At 35.4% G+C, this 16,441-nt stretch overlaps 4 protein-coding genes across 7 annotated transcripts; 2 read left to right on the top strand and 2 right to left on the bottom strand.

Moving 5' to 3' along the window:
* On the bottom strand, positions 1-9,542 carry LOC114882726 (epithelial splicing regulatory protein 2). Of its 4 annotated transcripts, none has more exons than XM_029199690.2 (4): positions 9,249-9,542; positions 8,494-8,730; positions 3,400-3,565; positions 1-3,277 (listed from the first exon to the last, which is right to left on the bottom strand). In XM_029199690.2, exons 3-4 carry the CDS (start codon positions 3,540-3,542, stop codon positions 763-765), a joined length of 2,658 nt encoding a protein of 885 aa, XP_029055523.1. In that variant the 5' UTR covers positions 3,543-3,565; positions 8,494-8,730; positions 9,249-9,542; the 3' UTR covers positions 1-762. The 4 variants fall into 4 exon arrangements, 2 of the variants coding, with proteins under 2 accessions (XP_029055523.1, XP_029055524.1); XM_029199691.2 differs by having other exon boundaries at positions 9,258-9,542; XR_006829410.1 differs by lacking the exons at positions 1-3,277; positions 3,400-3,565 and adding an exon at positions 3,677-6,181 and having other exon boundaries at positions 6,746-8,730.
* A 102-nt stretch (positions 9,543-9,644) lies between these two features.
* Positions 9,645-13,723, top strand: LOC114882732 (cleavage and polyadenylation specificity factor subunit 5). Its single transcript, XM_029199699.2, has 6 exons — positions 9,645-9,863; positions 11,875-12,075; positions 12,166-12,229; positions 13,107-13,272; positions 13,344-13,458; positions 13,537-13,723. Exons 1-6 carry the CDS (start codon positions 9,745-9,747, stop codon positions 13,556-13,558), a joined length of 687 nt encoding a protein of 228 aa, XP_029055532.1. The 5' UTR covers positions 9,645-9,744; the 3' UTR covers positions 13,559-13,723.
* A 234-nt stretch (positions 13,724-13,957) lies between these two features.
* LOC114882733 lies at positions 13,958-14,960 on the top strand. Its single transcript, XM_029199700.2, has 2 exons — positions 13,958-14,370; positions 14,478-14,960. The coding sequence occupies exons 1-2, from the start codon at positions 14,341-14,343 to the stop codon at positions 14,742-14,744; spliced, it is 297 nt and encodes a 98-aa protein (XP_029055533.1). The 5' UTR covers positions 13,958-14,340; the 3' UTR covers positions 14,745-14,960.
* An 84-nt stretch (positions 14,961-15,044) lies between these two features.
* Positions 15,045-16,418, bottom strand: LOC114882731 (pyrimidodiazepine synthase-like). The gene is made up of 5 exons (XM_029199698.2): positions 16,284-16,418; positions 16,110-16,215; positions 15,698-15,941; positions 15,393-15,614; positions 15,045-15,299 (listed from the first exon to the last, which is right to left on the bottom strand). The coding sequence occupies exons 1-5, from the start codon at positions 16,306-16,308 to the stop codon at positions 15,156-15,158; spliced, it is 741 nt and encodes a 246-aa protein (XP_029055531.1). The 5' UTR covers positions 16,309-16,418; the 3' UTR covers positions 15,045-15,155.
* Positions 16,419-16,441: the final 23 nt, after the last annotated feature.

Here is a 16,441-nt window from a genome sequence, read left to right as displayed (position 1 = left end):
TCGTGACGAACAAGTCTTTTATTGTACTCTTTATTGCGATTTCATTAGAATATTCAAGTAATTATGTGAAGAACGAAAGTGATTCCTAGTTAGTTTTAACGTAGTTGAAGATGCTTTTACAATTATATTTACAGACCTTAATCACTAATTAATGGATATGGAAATACAACAATGCTGTTCTCGATGACAGAGAAGATCATCCCATTAAAATGATAATGAAATTAAACAGTCGGGATACGATTACGTATTTGATCAGAATAATAAAAAAGAACAAAACGAATCCCACTATTTCAGAAAGGAGATCTGCATTGTTTGTCACTAAATCTGTTGAAAAACGAGCATTTCTTTTTTTCAAACGAAACATTCCTTAATAATTGTGCTAACGTCCTAGGAACGACCGCCAAGTCGTCTAAGAAACAAGAACAATCTTGTTAAAAAGCTACACTGTCCTCTATGTACAAAAAGAAAAATAAAGGTTGCAAATGAATGACAAACATTTCAAGAAACGAATATTAATACACTGTGGACGAAAGAACCATTCTCTTTTTCGCATGCGTTCATTCCTTTGTTTTCCTTTTTGATTGTAACGCAGCTTCTACATATGATTGTTCCCTTACAAAACACATCATTGATGAGTGTCATTGACCTACACGATCCATCGATCACGCGGGCCTGTTTCCTTGGTCACATTGAGAGTGACTCAGAACTGTCTCGACGATCCTCAGGCAGTCATTCACCTGACCTGGTAGTTGGTGCAAGTGTTCACGCAAGTTTCATGTATATCGTGCGGTCCCTCATTTTACAATGCTTCAATTCCCTCAGGGCTCTCTGTGCCTCACTGGGCGATGCGAACGCAACCCTGGCATCACCAGTGGGCATACCCCTCTCGTTATAACGACGAATAACATTCTCTCTTTTCACATCAAAATCTCCAAAGAATTCTATAATCTCATTGATGTCAGCTTTGAACGGAACATTCTCTAGAGACAGGACACAGCCAGGTTTGCCAAAACCTTCCACATAGTCCATGGAACCTGGGTGTCGACCCAGCAAATGTCTCGGTATACCCATCAGACCCGGAGGACACCTGGGTCCGAATGCAGAGTTACCAAAACGAGGCAGATGATTCATGGGTCCTGAGAATCTTGGTCGCTGTTCTTGAAGCGGAGGGAAGTGCTGTTGTTGCGTCTCCATAACTTGAGGATCCACCATGCCGAGGGTCTCGAGCATCTTTGCTCGTGGGACCAGTTCTATAGTTGGTACGTTCTTACCAAAAGGTAAACCGTTCTTTGCCGTAGCTCTGAGAGCCTCGTCCGTCGTGTCGAACTCGCAGAAACACTCGCCCGCAGGTTTACCACTCTGATTGAGCAACATGTGTATCCGGTGGGGAACGATCCCGATGTCCGAGAAGAAGTCCAGGATGTCGCGGTCGATCGTCTGGAAGGGAAGACCCCGCATGATCACGCAGTCAGAGGTGGCTGTCTGGTTCAGGCTGCTCTGCTCGTGTTCGCGTTTCGCTTGAGCAAACTTCTCTTCGGTGATCGCTGTCGCCGTCACAGGTTTACTGCCGATTTTTAACGAGGTGCTGACGGACGCTTTCGCGTCTTCTATTCTGGCGAACTGCACGTAGGCCATGTATTGAGTGCTGCCGGACTCTTTGCTACTGGTGATGAAGAGATCGTTGATCTTCCAGTCGTGGAAGAGCTTTGCGATGTCCATTTCTTTGGTAAAGGACGGCAGGTCGGTTAGCAGAATACAGGTGGAGGTTCTTACGTCTTCAACTCCATCCTCCCCTCGGTCTCTCTCTTTCTCAGGCGAATAAGAGTCTACGGCTTTGTCAAAAAGGCTCTCCTCCAGGTGGAGTACCTCCACTTCGGATCCTCTGACGTATCTTGGCGTGTTTAGCGCGAGTTCTTTACCTTCAGCCTTACTGAACTTAACGTAAGCGATACCGACACGGTTCCCGTGATTATCGTTGATCAGCTTCAGTCCATCTTTCCTGATATAAATGCCTTGAAAAGCGTGGCGTACATCGTTGTACGTGGCGCTCAGAGGCATGTTACGGACTTCCACGCAGTGTCCGCTACCGCTGCTGCTCTTGCTGTCGCTGGAGAATCTCGAATTGCTCGTCGTGCTGCGGCTCGACTGCCTGTCGTTGTCGAAATTGTACTGAGAACTGTTCGCTTGGAACGCGTGCGGATTGCGACGGCCCTCTAACTCTTGCACTTTACTCAGGAAGGGATTGTTGGGTCGGATTCCAGGTCTGTAGTTTATGGAACCATTTGAACCGTACATATCGGTCCCGAACTGACCGGATCTACCGGGAAACCTGACCTGATCCATTCTACTCTGTTCATTCTGATTCCAAGGCTCCTTGGATCGGTTCAGCGAGGCCACTCCGCTGGTTAAATTCGGCAGACTCGAGTTTCCTATGTTCTGAGACAAGGAATTCATGCCTACGGTATGCCCAAGTGTCTGGACGTGCGATTGCATCAATCCAACGCTGTTTATCCCGTTTATGGGGAACTGGCTCTGTTGAAGCAGCGACGGATGTCCCATCACGGGACTGCTGATCATCATGGATCGTTGCTCGCCATCCTGCGACAAAGCAGCCACGCCAGCGCCCAGAATTCCAGGGGCCAGCATGGCGGCTTGCATCTGAGTCTGAGGTGGGACCTCCCAGATGCCATTCTCAAGCGGTTTCTTCGCACCGGGCACAGGTTTGTCCTTGTGGAACTGACCGACGCAAACGACGTCGTTATTATCATCGTCGGTGGCGTCTTTTCGACGTTCACCGGTGGAGTTACGCTTAGCGTCTCTGTCCCTGGATCGTGTACGATCTCGAGACCTGGATCGATCGCGACGACGACGCCTGTCTCTCCTATCGCGCTCTCTGTCTCGCGATCTGCTTCTGTCTCGACGTCTACGATCCCGACCTCTGTCTCTGTCTCGCCTATCTCTATCCCTGTCGCGATCACGGGATCGAGATCTGTCCCTGGATCGCGATCTGTCTCGCCTATCCTTGCGATCTTTGCTCGACTCGCTGTCGTTGTCCTTCTCCTTTTCTCGCCTGTCGGTGGGAGATCCTGGCTTCTGAACAACCGGAGGAACCGCGACAGGTGTCGACTGCATGAACGACTGAAGGCTCAGAGTCTGTTGTCTGGCAGCCTCTATCACTTTTTGCATCTCTGTGCGGGAACTTAGCAGCAGCTTGATCTTCATCTCCTTGATCTTGCCGCCATCGTGCATCATCGCCTGCCGGGCGTCTTCGTCGGTGCTGGAAATTGCATCGAATTCAAGCCTCCGTCCAAACATCGTCAACATCGTCAACTCGAAGAGTATTTATGAACGAACCATGGGAGAAGAATTTTCTTCAATTAGTAGATTTCATTGTATTACCTGAACGCTATAAATGCATCTCCCAGCTCACCACCGACAATGTGCACCCCTCCTTCCGGTATGCTCAAGCCTCTGAAAAATTGGCGAATGTCCAAAGCGTTGGCGGACCATGCCAAGTTCTGTAGCCTGATTATCACGCTCATTTTCGATTGTTATTCGAAGAGATCTGCAACCGAGCCGAAGGATTCGAATTAAACGAGGATAGAAAGAGTCTTTGGCAGCGAATTATTTAAATACACATGAAGGAAACGGAGAATTGTAGAATGAAACTAAAACATTCAAGTTTTCTGATGTTTTATTTCCTTTGTTCTTCTTTTTTGTACAATTCTTTAACATACATCTCTCAGTATATAATACAACATCGTCCTTATCGTTTTTAGTTTAAATAACAAATATTTCGTTTATATACAGCAAAATTCACTGAAATTTCAAAATGCTCCAAGTATCCAACAGTATCCCTTACGTATTTCAAGAAAATTTCACACAAATGAAGAAAGTAAATATTTCCAAGAATAAGAGAGACCAAAAGCGAATGTAAAACGGTATTAAATTAAAGTACAAGGAAACAGTAGTACCGATGTTCTAAGCTTTCGGACGGCAAACGAAGCTCAAAGGTTTCATCGATCGCTTCATTCTACGACGATGGAAAAGTAGGAATCGCAAAGGGAGACTTTTATTTTCAAATCTCAGCTCGTATTTCCATTGCGTTAATAACTCTTCTATGTATATTAAAGCTGAAGAATTTCTTATGCTCCCATTGGAGTATTTTAAAATCGCCCTAGATCTCTATTCGCATTGTGCTCGGATACCAGGGTACCCCACTAATTAACTACTAATCAGCTAATTAAAAGGATGTCGACCATTCTATCTGTCGATGTTAATCTTCCGCATAAATTATCGTTTAATTAGTGGAATATTTCGAAGTATTCTTTTTCAATAAGAAGATTTAAGAACACGATAAAAGTAACATTGTTATGATAACCTTTTGCGGTATTATCAGTACTCCAATCAGCAGGTATGTTCATAAATATTTAGTAAAAATTTTCTTTCGAAACAACGCGTGTTTAATCATCCTGTACAGGTGTGTATATACAGTATCTTTTTTTATTTTTGGAGTTCACGTGTTCAAAGTGGTGTTTAACGTTCCAGTTGCGTGTAATTCATAAAAGATAAATTATTCAAGCTAAAAAATGATGATGAACGAAGTAATTAATTATAGCACGATATACGTATGAAATTTTGTAAATGTTAAAAATTCCTACTATCCGCATAAATATTGAAGATTTAGTTGAATTTAAATGCAAAAACACGAAGAGATCCCACAGGACAGTCTCCGTATAATCGATCAGAGCATGATTGATCATGCGATGGTGTCTCATTTATGCTGCATCTGCATCCAATGAATCAAACGTTTCGCGATCCTGTAGCGCCGGCGATGATTTTGCAGCGATTACAAGTCTGAAACTTGTTCTCTAGATACTCCGATTGGTAAGAGGTATTTCTATTTCATCGTACCCTTTTCACGGGTCAGCAACCATTCGCGAAGCTGACAAGATTCGAACGATTTTTTCCAAAGCAACGTGTATCCAGGAACGTTTATTGCTTTAGTAAATTCCACGAGCGTAGATCCTCCAACGATTCGAGTTAACGCCGATAAATCCGTGAAACGCGTTGTCGAGCAACAAACAAACGAAGGTATTGCTTGAATAAATCATCTTATTTAAACTTATGCCAAATTTTCGAAGCAGAAATAACATCCGCATTATCTTAAGCAATCAATAAGATAAAAATTAAATTTCTTGTGTTTTCAGCGAATCAAAACTGAAATATTATTACTCAGAATATTAATCTTTAGATATTGAGAAATTATAGAGCATAAAATCTTTTAAATTGGATTTAATTTCCTGAAGTTAATATAAAGCAAATTAAGGTACCAGGGTCTGGTTACCCTAATTCAGCACAATCACGCTTTTTCAGAAATTCGTCAGATTGGTAGGTTTATAAATAGAACCGACGGTAGATCGAAAGTTTAACAGCGCAGACGCTTTTCAAACGTAATCCTTCACCATGTGTGTTCGAATCTTAATTTCGTGGAACCTCCTGCTGCGAGCCTATAGAGAGGATCACTCGACAGACTCCAGAGATCACTCCACAGAGCAAGTAAGTTGTAACTAGTCAAGATTTCTTCTAAAGTTATCAAATAATAGTCGAGTTCAATTACGTTTCTAACGAAGTTAAGTGTCGCAACTTTCTGATCAGGTAAAGATCAATACAGTTTAGAGCATCGATCATCGCTAAAGTCTGCTGAGGTTCGGGACCGCCTATCGTTGTCAGCACCGATCATTCAATTGAAAAAACAAAAAGGCACAATCGACAACGACGATGTTCATTGCCAGTTTTTTTTTTCAGCTTCCATCCAAACAGCGACGTGTCCATAACGTAGTCGAAGGTATAAAACGAAACTCCGGAGAAGGAGATTTCAAATGCGTGCCCCATTTTTTTTCTTTTTTTCCTATCGTTTCCTGTCTCCTTTTCAATCGTCGAGGACGATCATGAAATTTGAAATCACGCTTGGATGAACGCTTGTTGTAGACTTTGGTCTTTTTAGCGGAGAAATAAACTGCGGCAGAAGTATACTTCCGGTTTGAGGTACATACGAAGTGCTGAAGCAGCGACGACCCTACCGGTTTTCTTTTATCGATTTAGGGGTAGTTTCTCCAATCTAGGGGGAGAATCTCGTTTCAAAATCTGTTCAGCTTCAGGAGGATCAGATTTCGAATTCCTAAGCATACATCAGAAAATAAGGTAACGAGAAAAAATTCTTTCTTGAAGAACTTATAAATCGTATATAATTAAAAAAAAAAAAAAAAGTCGACGTTTTCCAATTTCCCTCCTCACCTTCTGAGGTTCATTATGAACTACCTTATTTGTTAAAACGTAATGTAAAAAAAAAAAGAAATTATATTACTAGTATGTCACTGTAAATTAGATTCGTACAGTTTTAATACGTTCCATTAGAATGTTTTGAAGATACCATTTTTTTTAAAAAACATTTACGAAGGCAGGAATGAGGGATAGGAGGTCGATGTCGGTCCAAAATCGCCGTAATTCGAAGCTGGCTGCACGTTCAGCTCAAGCACAAAAGAAAGGTCGAAGTACCATTACAGATGTAATACAGGTTCCAACTCGATTCCATTCACCAGGCTTTTATGCGGCCATTCTGAACCTGTAGCTGCATCAACTTACAACCATTCACGACGACCAAGACATCGTGTCTCTCTGTCTCTCCCATCATTATTATTTCGAGATAAGCCTTATCAATGCTCGAAACTTCCTTTGCACTCACCTTCCTCGATATTACACTATAAAGTTGCATTAAAATGTCGCCGAAATGAATCGAGCGAAAGAAGTTTCGAATGCTGTCACGTCCATAACCTCAAATTTACGCGAACGAGGTCGCGTCGAAACGCTCAGCATGATTACGAACGAAAATATGTTATACAACTCATGACTATTATAATAATGGCAAGCTTCTGTGTTGTGTGCACGATCTAATTATGCGTCATCAAAAATTGTAAATATAGAACTGTATGCGCACGACACAACAGAAGCACGTATGCTGTGTAGGCAGAAGGTAATTCTTAGATTGCCGTTGTCCACGTATATATAAATATACTCCGTTCTTGCGACGAGCAGTAAAACGATTATGTTAACATCTTCGATGATGGATTCAACGCTGTTTACTATGCGTTTTACGTTTTCATATTTAGAAATTTAAATTTTTATAAAGTCCTATTTTACGATTGTTTTATCATTAATGCGGTACGGTTTAATCGTTTACGAACGCGGAGTCATAGTGCTGAATTGAGATTTATATATGACTATATATGTATATTACTATTCTTGTATAATGAAAACCAAACAAAAAAGTATTGTACTGCACTTTCAAGTATCAGTGCAACAGAAGGAACAGTGTTTGGAAAAGTTTGTAGAGTAATTCGATGACCACTGTGTCCACGTAGAGCATGCAACAGAAATGCACTTGAATGAGAAGGCGATGACTCCCAGCTTTCAAGGACCACGCAAGAAAAATGCACTTCACAGCAAAGAAGAGTCAGGAGATAGAGATGCGGCAGATATTCCACTTCAGCATTTTTGGCTCCCCCTTTTTTTGTTAATCTATCTGACCACTACATGAAAATCACGAACGATGCCTACTCGACCTTTTCTCGTAATTTTCATTTTGCTTATTTTAATTGAATATGTATGCATGTTGGATATTCTCAGAAGTTTATATAAACATTGGTTTTTTTTTTTTTTTAATCAGTAAAGTAATCATATAAAACTTATGTCCTATATTAAAAAAATTTCTCTGTTTAAAATATTCAATAATTTGTTTAAAGAACAAGCTACCGTGATATAAAATAATTTAATTTAAACTTTGCAAAATATTTTATTTGTGCAAAGCTTTCTTTACCATGAATAAACTTACCTCTTTTCATTGATAACTAATGAATCAAGGTATACAAATATATGCAACAAAATAAAGGTTTAATAAAGAGCTTAACTCTGATGTTTTAAAGACTGCAAATATATATTTAAAGCTTAATAAAACCTATGAGTTATATAAGAAAAGTTACTCTATTATATTTCACTCGATATCATTGAAATTCATGACATGTATATTTTGTGAAGAACTATCAATTTTCTTTATTTCATAAAGGTAAGTTTATAATGCTAGGATTTACTGATAATGATTAATATTCTTAAAAAATGAAGAACATGAGATAATCGTGCAAACATGTAGAATGTTCTCCATTTCTGTTTAAAATATCTTGTTTTTCATTTCTTTATTATTCCTGCTGTTGTTATTTTCATTAATTACTTACCATGTCTTATTACATGAAATAAATATAGAATAAAAACAAAATTGTTTTGGATGAGATATAAATGTGAAATTATAATGCTTAATTATCATGAATTATCTTGAAACATTCCAAGATAATGAAGAACTAAATGAGCCTGTAGTAAAATCACAACACTTCCCTCCACGATTATGAGCTAGATTTTATTACATTACTTATGAAGCATTACCTTCGGCTTTAGATACTTCAGAAATTTCTTCCTTCTTCACCCTCAGTTAAAATGTACGATGAAAGATAAGAAGTCGATGAGAATAAAGACGACCAAGCAGCAAACAGTCCATCAGCGAAGGACAATAAAATGGAGAAGTGGAAAAGGAGTCAACTGCACCGTGTCATTGTATAAAAGTCCACTGATGACGCGGATACCTGATCTTGACACCTAACACACACTGACTTGCCTAAGATCCTGCAACACACACCATTTTTTCCATACTGTACCTACAACCACATATTATACACACTGTAACTATAAACTCTAGATATTTTAAGTGTGTTGCTATCTCACTTACATAGCTTTTAATTTTTTAACAATTTCATTAAATCAATGTTTGGGTTTGTCATTATTACATAATTCTGCGATATTTGAGATAACGTAAATAACATGAAAAATAACAACTCAAGATACAGTTCATTAACTTATTATTTGATACAAAGCAACCATATTGAATTCCGACGCCCATGTTCTCCAAGTATAAAACAATCGCCCAAAGCAAAGAGACTTAACTCGTCGTTAATAATATCAGAATACTACAGAAAAATATATGAATTTAAAGATTTCATGCATATGAAATTGAGTTCCGAGATAAGCAGTGAACTTATAAGACAAGAGAGACTTCTTTTACGTTGTATTACCCGTTCGCCATGTTCGTAGCTTAGAAATTTTGATGGAAATATTTGAGAAGCACACCAGAATATTTGACTCACCGAACTTACTATGAAAAAACGGCGGATCTCATAAGGAGAATGCTGATTTCAGGCGTCGTAAATAAGTTTAAACGCGAGAACAAAGAAATTTTCTTTCCCAATAAACGCCAAATGCTTCCTTAATCCTATTCTGGAATGGCTGCCGCTTTCCGTGCATTTGCTCGGGTGAACCCCGTAGAAGCGTCCTTCAGTGCTGCCAATAACATAAAATAAAATTCGTTATTAGATCCCTAATATTAAACCTTAATAGTCTTATAAATAAATAATAAGTCTTGAATAATGTGCATCACATTTTGTACAAAATTAAATAAATAGTTTCATCCTCAATATGGTTTTTTTTATACATAATACAAAGAGGGCGCTAGTATAGCACACTCTTTGGACAACACTGTGTAGCCCGCGAAATAGTTTCTGGACGTTCGAGAAGCCACGAAGTGGTTCGATTTCGCGGGTATACGTTAGTTCGTTCAGTTTATAGAGGGTAATAGAGAGAAAAATGGCGATGGCAACAACTCAGGTGAAGGGAAGTGGTTGGCCGCGAAGAGCAAGTAATAGTTCATTTGAAGGAAAGGTGGTGCAGAACCAGTCCGTAACTATCAACAGGACAGTGAATTTGTAAGTGATAATTAGTATGTGACTTAATTACATTATTTTTTAGAGTTAATGTTTTGACTGCCTCTCCTGTAGAACAACTATGGCCGGTTAAGAGACGCTAGCAATTAAAATTATGTTCCTAACACCTTTCGATACATCTTACATGGTACAACCATGAGACGGCTGTTCATCTTTTCGTTAAGTATCTACGGAAATTTTAAGCAGCGCATTTCAATTATTGCCTCGATTATTATATCATTCGGTAATTATTTACGTCTGTATGTTATCATGTGGTATAACCAACTATTTCAGTGTATCCTGAAATCTATATATATGTACATTGCAATAAACAATTTTTTCTTTATAGTACATTTTTTTTAACTGCTTAAAATTTCCTGATATAGAATAAAGTTATATCTTTTGTGCTTTACCTGCACAAAGTATACAATCTTGGTTATAGAGAAGCTGATGAGAAACAAATTTCATTTCTATTTGTCAATTTATAAAGGCTGTAGCCATCGTATATGTAATGTACGCTGGCCTTTTTTATATACTGAATGTATGTTTGCGTACAAAACATGTTCTGTTATTTTTTTACAGTCACTGTAATAGCGTGACTGTTAATTTGTAATGCGTATACATTTGAAAGCAGTTGTATCATCACTGTTAATTGTTTTCACTTGTACATTATGAATTATTTTTATGTCCTGTATAAAATGAAAAATGTACAAAATAATTCCGCCAGTTAAATTGTTATGCTCTAAGACTTGTACACAACCTGTAATACTTAAAAATTAATGGTCTTTGTATTTTTCTTTTTTTTTTTCATTAGTAAATTGGCCTTTCACTTTTTATGTAAAGTGCAATTTGCAATAGAAAACATTTTTGTATTTACATTATCATGAATGTATTTGTCTCAGGTAGTTCATAACTGTATCTAGCTGTTAATCTAATAAATCATGAAATGTGCATTGATATGAACATTTTGAATAATACTTCATGAAATGATGAAGTTAATTTAAAGTAGTCATAAAGTGTCACATATTGCATTCTAAGATTTATATCTTTTAAAAATGCGTTATTGTTAATATTTCATATCTCATCTGACATTAAAAACTGTATTATATCTATTACATATTTACAAACATATCACAAAGCACTATTTGATACTTATAAGTAAATAATAATATATAATCTAACGAGTCAATTATATAATTGTTTTGATCTCACTTTTGCATTTTGGGAATACGGTACTTGAAAATACCAGAAAGAATGAGAAAAATATTTGTATACAAAAAAAAAGTTGTTGGAAGACATCAATATATAACCTATAGATCACATTATTTATAATAATAAAAAATTACAAATATATGAGAGTAGTATAAATACATGTATCGTGTAGTACTTCAAAATGAATGGTATAAGTACATTTGATAAACATCCTATAAAGATGTAATGTTATAAGTAATATAATGCTTTGTACATATCAGATCAATTTTTGTATGTATAATTACTATAGTTAAAAACCATATGTATGTGGTTATTACTGAAAGATTTGCAATTATATAAGAATATTGTTTATATGGTACATTGATGTACACTGTTCAACATTGTATTTACATACAAGCTTTGTAAATTTTACAGATGTAAATTCCTTTAATTGCCATTTATTCTCAGTTATATACATATATAAATATACCTTGGTTCAATATATATATATATATATACATTCTTAAACACAGAAATGTCAAACAAAATATTTGTTTTTATATCATATATCTGTATGTTATTCTAATTGCTTGCATGAAAAACTATATTTTCTGTTTTGTATCAAATGTGGAATTTAATATAAGGTACCTGGGTGCAAAATTACATGCTCAATCTAGTGCATTGTGAGTACCTGTATAATCTTTACAATTATATATTGTAAAATTATTTGTGAGAATAATGTTGAAGAAACCGGATTTAGTTACTGAAGGATTACATAAAAGAAATAAGAACCTAACACAAAAATAAAACTCATTTATCATAGATATCCTTTGACAAACTATACATTTGGAACAAAAGAGCCACTCTTCGAGAAAGATCCATCAGTACCAGCAAGGTTTCAGCGCATGCGAGATGAATTCGACAAAATTGGAATGCGGCGCAGCGTAGAAGGGGTCTTATTGGTACATGAACATGGATTACCACATGTCCTCCTTCTACAATTGGGAACCACGTTCTTCAAATTGTAAGCATAAATTTTGTGTGTAAAAATGTCACGAAATTTATGTTACGTGCATGTGTTAAATATTTTGTATATCTTTTTTGTATTTTCTAGGCCTGGAGGAGAATTAAATGCAGGAGAAGACGAGGTAGAGGGCCTAAAACGGCTCCTAACAGAGGTAACAGTTAGCACGACGCCTTATGCTACCTTACAGGGTAGCTAGGAGTGGCACTTTGATATGTTAGATTGTAATACTGACTAGGAATCTATTGTATCATTCCTACAAACATTTGTAGAACTTATGTAACCGGGCCTGTAGCTCAAAATAGGGGAGTTTTTAATTTATTATGTTAGAATTTATACTTTTAGTGTGCTGCATGCCCGGACACTTTGTTGTTCATAATAATACATTTATAATGTGTTACATTATATGTATCATGGTTAGCTAAGAACATTGTTCTTATTTCTCTCATATGTATTAACTCAGACAGAAAGGGGCAGCAGGTGAAGATTGTATGATTATAACAAGAAGACTGTATCGTACATATCTGTTAACATTTTGTTGTCATCCGTTGACGAAAACAAAAGGAAAAAGATGTATTAAATAATATATAGTCTTAAAATTCTTGTTAGAAAATAATTAAAACACGCAGGCTCGTAATTTTTCTTAATGTGATTAATAGGCAATTTTCAGATTTTATACCTTTATACATTTATTCAATTTCTAATTAAAATGACAAACGTATGTACAACAGCTGTTTCATTTAATTAGGTATCTGTAAGCAAAGGAAGCCGAAAGTATTTGAATGAAATACTTCTGGCCCGTGTTGTTGATTATATACATGTAGAAGTTACAGGAACATGTAAGGAAATTGTTGATTAGATTGTTAACAGAATTGATAAGATTATACAGCCGTTTTAAATCTGTAAAAAAAAAAAAAGTATTGTAACCATGTTCTTAGTGGACTGAGCGAAGAAGACTGTCTCGTAATATCTATGAACGAAATATAAAAATATTAAAAAATTCGGTAGTATAATATTAAAATAATTTTTAGACATTTGGACGTCAAGACGGAGTTAAACAGGAATGGGTGATAGAAGATACCATTGGAAACTGGTGGAGACCTAATTTTGAACCGCCTCAATATCCTTATGTACCACCACATATTACAAAACCAAAAGAGCATAAAAGGCTATTTCTTGTTCAGTTACAAGAGAAAGGTAATGCGTTCGTTTACTGAGAAATCAAATAGAACATAAATTAAGATGATAACAAAGTTTTGAATTTTTAGCCCTATTTGCAGTACCTAAGAACTACAAATTAGTTGCTGCACCATTATTCGAGTTGTATGATAACTCTCAAGGGTACGGACCAATTATATCATCTTTACCACAGTCACTTTGCAGGTACATTAAATATAGAAAGCTATTAATTATTAAATAATACCCAATACAATACTTCTAATACTTCATTTTATGTTTCAGATTTAATTTTATCTATATGTGAAAGAGAATCTAAGCGAGAAAATGGAATAAATTTTATTTAAGTTAATAGAAATTATTATTAGTACATGTATGTATGAGATGATGAGTGAACCTGCAAAAAAAGACTTGTGTTCTATGTATAATATGACGTGCACTACAAATTAAATCATTTTTTAAGTAGTACTTATACAATTAGCACTTTTAATCTCTAATCCTTATATTTATGTCATTTCTTCGCTTCGTATTTAACGATAGCGATCATTATATCAGCGTTTAGTCGTAAGATGTACATATATTGTTAAATTTCATCGTTTTCATATTATTGTAAAGTGTATTAGCTTTATGTTCCAACTTCTCTACTGGAAAGTATTTAATATACATATAATTTTACGACAAATATAATTTTGTAAAAGTACAATACAATTCAGAATATGTGATCTTTGAAAAATTAAACTTTCAATTGATACCAAAGTTACTGTAATGTTTCTTTGATTTTATGGTTTGATTCTAAGATTTCTAGATGAACAGTTGGACATTTGATACTGATAAGCTTTCAGTATTAAGTATTATATTTTAATTAAATAACTATAAAATGGTCGAATAAATATTTGTAAGTTCAAGATATAAATGAAAAATTATCATATGAGTTTACCAGGCTACATGGTCAGTTCCGCCATTTTGTATTTGATGAGGTATTCGACGAACACGTGCATCTGACGTTCATAAGTGTCAGAGCGTTTACTTGAAATGTGATTCAGAATTTATGCATAGTGTAACAGAAAAGGATACATATTCATTTATAAAATGGCGCGAAACGAAACAATTATGACAAAGGTATATACAAGGTCAATAATTTTGTATGTTTTATTTGAATTCAATATGCTCATCTTATCTTAACCTGTGTCTGTGATACCTTTCATGGCTTATTTTATGCTCTGTAGATACAAAAAGTGGAAGACACTTTGAAAGACTCCATGTATAAGGTTGATGTCCTCGAAAAAAAACTTAGGACCAAATTACTTACGATAGAAAGTCGGGAACAACTAGAGACAAAGTTAGAAGAAATCAAAGGGGTATTAAAAAAAAATGAAGAAAAACTGAAATATTTAAGAAAGGAAAATACGAAATCATTCATGGTAGCAGGAAGCTTAGTTTTTATATGTTTCCTGCTTTATGGATTGTACCTGATGATTTATGGAAAGATATAATTTAAAAGTTTTACATACCTGTATATTAAAGGAATACTATATTAATTACATGCATATGGACTGTTACAAGCAAAAGATAAGATTTATACTGTAATATCAATTGCTTTTATATTAATGGAAAATGTTTTTCATGATATGCTTTATATTGTATTGAACAAATAAGATTACAAAATGATACAAATGAGATCAGTATTAAACTTACAATATAAGCAGCAATATTTTATTCTTTAACTCATTACAGAAGAGAACTTATAGTATAAAACATTCCGTTCATAAATATTCCACAAATGACACAAAGAATAAGATTTTATTCATGCCAGTTTAATAATTAATATTTTTATACAATTTGAAAAATATCATCCATTGAACTATTAGCGCAATATAAAAATATATATTTTTAAATACAATATATTACATTAGTTTTGTAGCCTGAACAACTAAATCATATTGAGGTGTACCCGCCTGACGACTTTGGATATATTTAGCATGTACTTCAGTATCTAAGTAACTACATTGAACTGCAGGATTTTCTTTCATAGCCGATTTCCACTCCATCTGGAATTGTAAATAAAAAATTTATAATTGTGTACACACTAATTTTTATAAAACGGTTTTATATTATGATCATTAAATAAATTTTTAATTTACCAGTCTCTTAAAACGATCGCGAGGTATAGTAAACTGATCCCCGCGTAAGACCTTAATTATATCGGATCTTTCAAACCATGGCCAGATCATGAAATCCACCATTCCAGGAGAGTTACCATGGAAGAATAGTGTTTTTCTTAATGCAAGTTCTCTCTCAAAAAGATCTAATTCAGTCAATGCTTCATTAAATACGTCACGATCTGCAGATGTATTTTGATACAACTACAATAAAAAAATAGTTGCAATTTTACATTTACACAGATAATATTTGTTTTGCAGGAATTGTATATTACGATTGTATGTACCTTGTACATAATATTTATAACAGTATTAAATCTAGAGATCAACATTTTATTCTTAGCCCTGGCCACAGGGTCATCAGGATATAGTTTGTTTTGTGGATATGATTCATCTAAATAATCAGCAATGATAAGGCTTTCATATAATGTTTCTCCACTCTGAAACTCTATACAAGGTACTTTACCCAAAGGACTTTTTTCTGTTAACCACTCAGGTTTACGTATTAAATTTACATAAACAACATCATATCTGTAATTACAAAATAATTAAAAAAAATAACTATTGAAAGAACACGTGAGAATGAAGGATACAGATATCAACACAAATATAACTGTCCTATTTAAGAGAGGTAAATATCCAAAATATAAAACAAAATTCAATTAATGAAACTATATCTTATTAAATTAATTAACTTACGGTATATGTTTCGCATCGAGTACTAAATGAATTCTTTGCGCGTATGGACAAAATCGCATGCTATACAAACGTATTTTTCCAGGTACAACGGGCGGGGCAACCGATCCTGTAATATGATGAAATAAATAGAGTTATTTATAATTACACTCGATTCTATTGAGAATATGTTCTTACCGGTAGATAAATGTGTAGAACTCATTCTGGTTGTCCCGTTGATTATAAATTTGGCAAAAATTCTTACGGTCCAATAGACAGCGGTAGTTCAAGGTTCTTTCTATACAGGCGTAGGTTACCTGCAGTTAATCTGGAAAGATCTCGTTCCATAATTTACG

This window comes from Osmia bicornis, chromosome 5 (assembly GCF_907164935.1).
Source record: "Osmia bicornis bicornis chromosome 5, iOsmBic2.1, whole genome shotgun sequence".
NCBI classification, from domain to species: Eukaryota; Metazoa; Arthropoda; class Insecta; order Hymenoptera; family Megachilidae; genus Osmia; species Osmia bicornis.
Note: the sequence above shows the minus strand (reverse complement) of the source record. Positions and strands in the feature narration are given on the sequence as shown.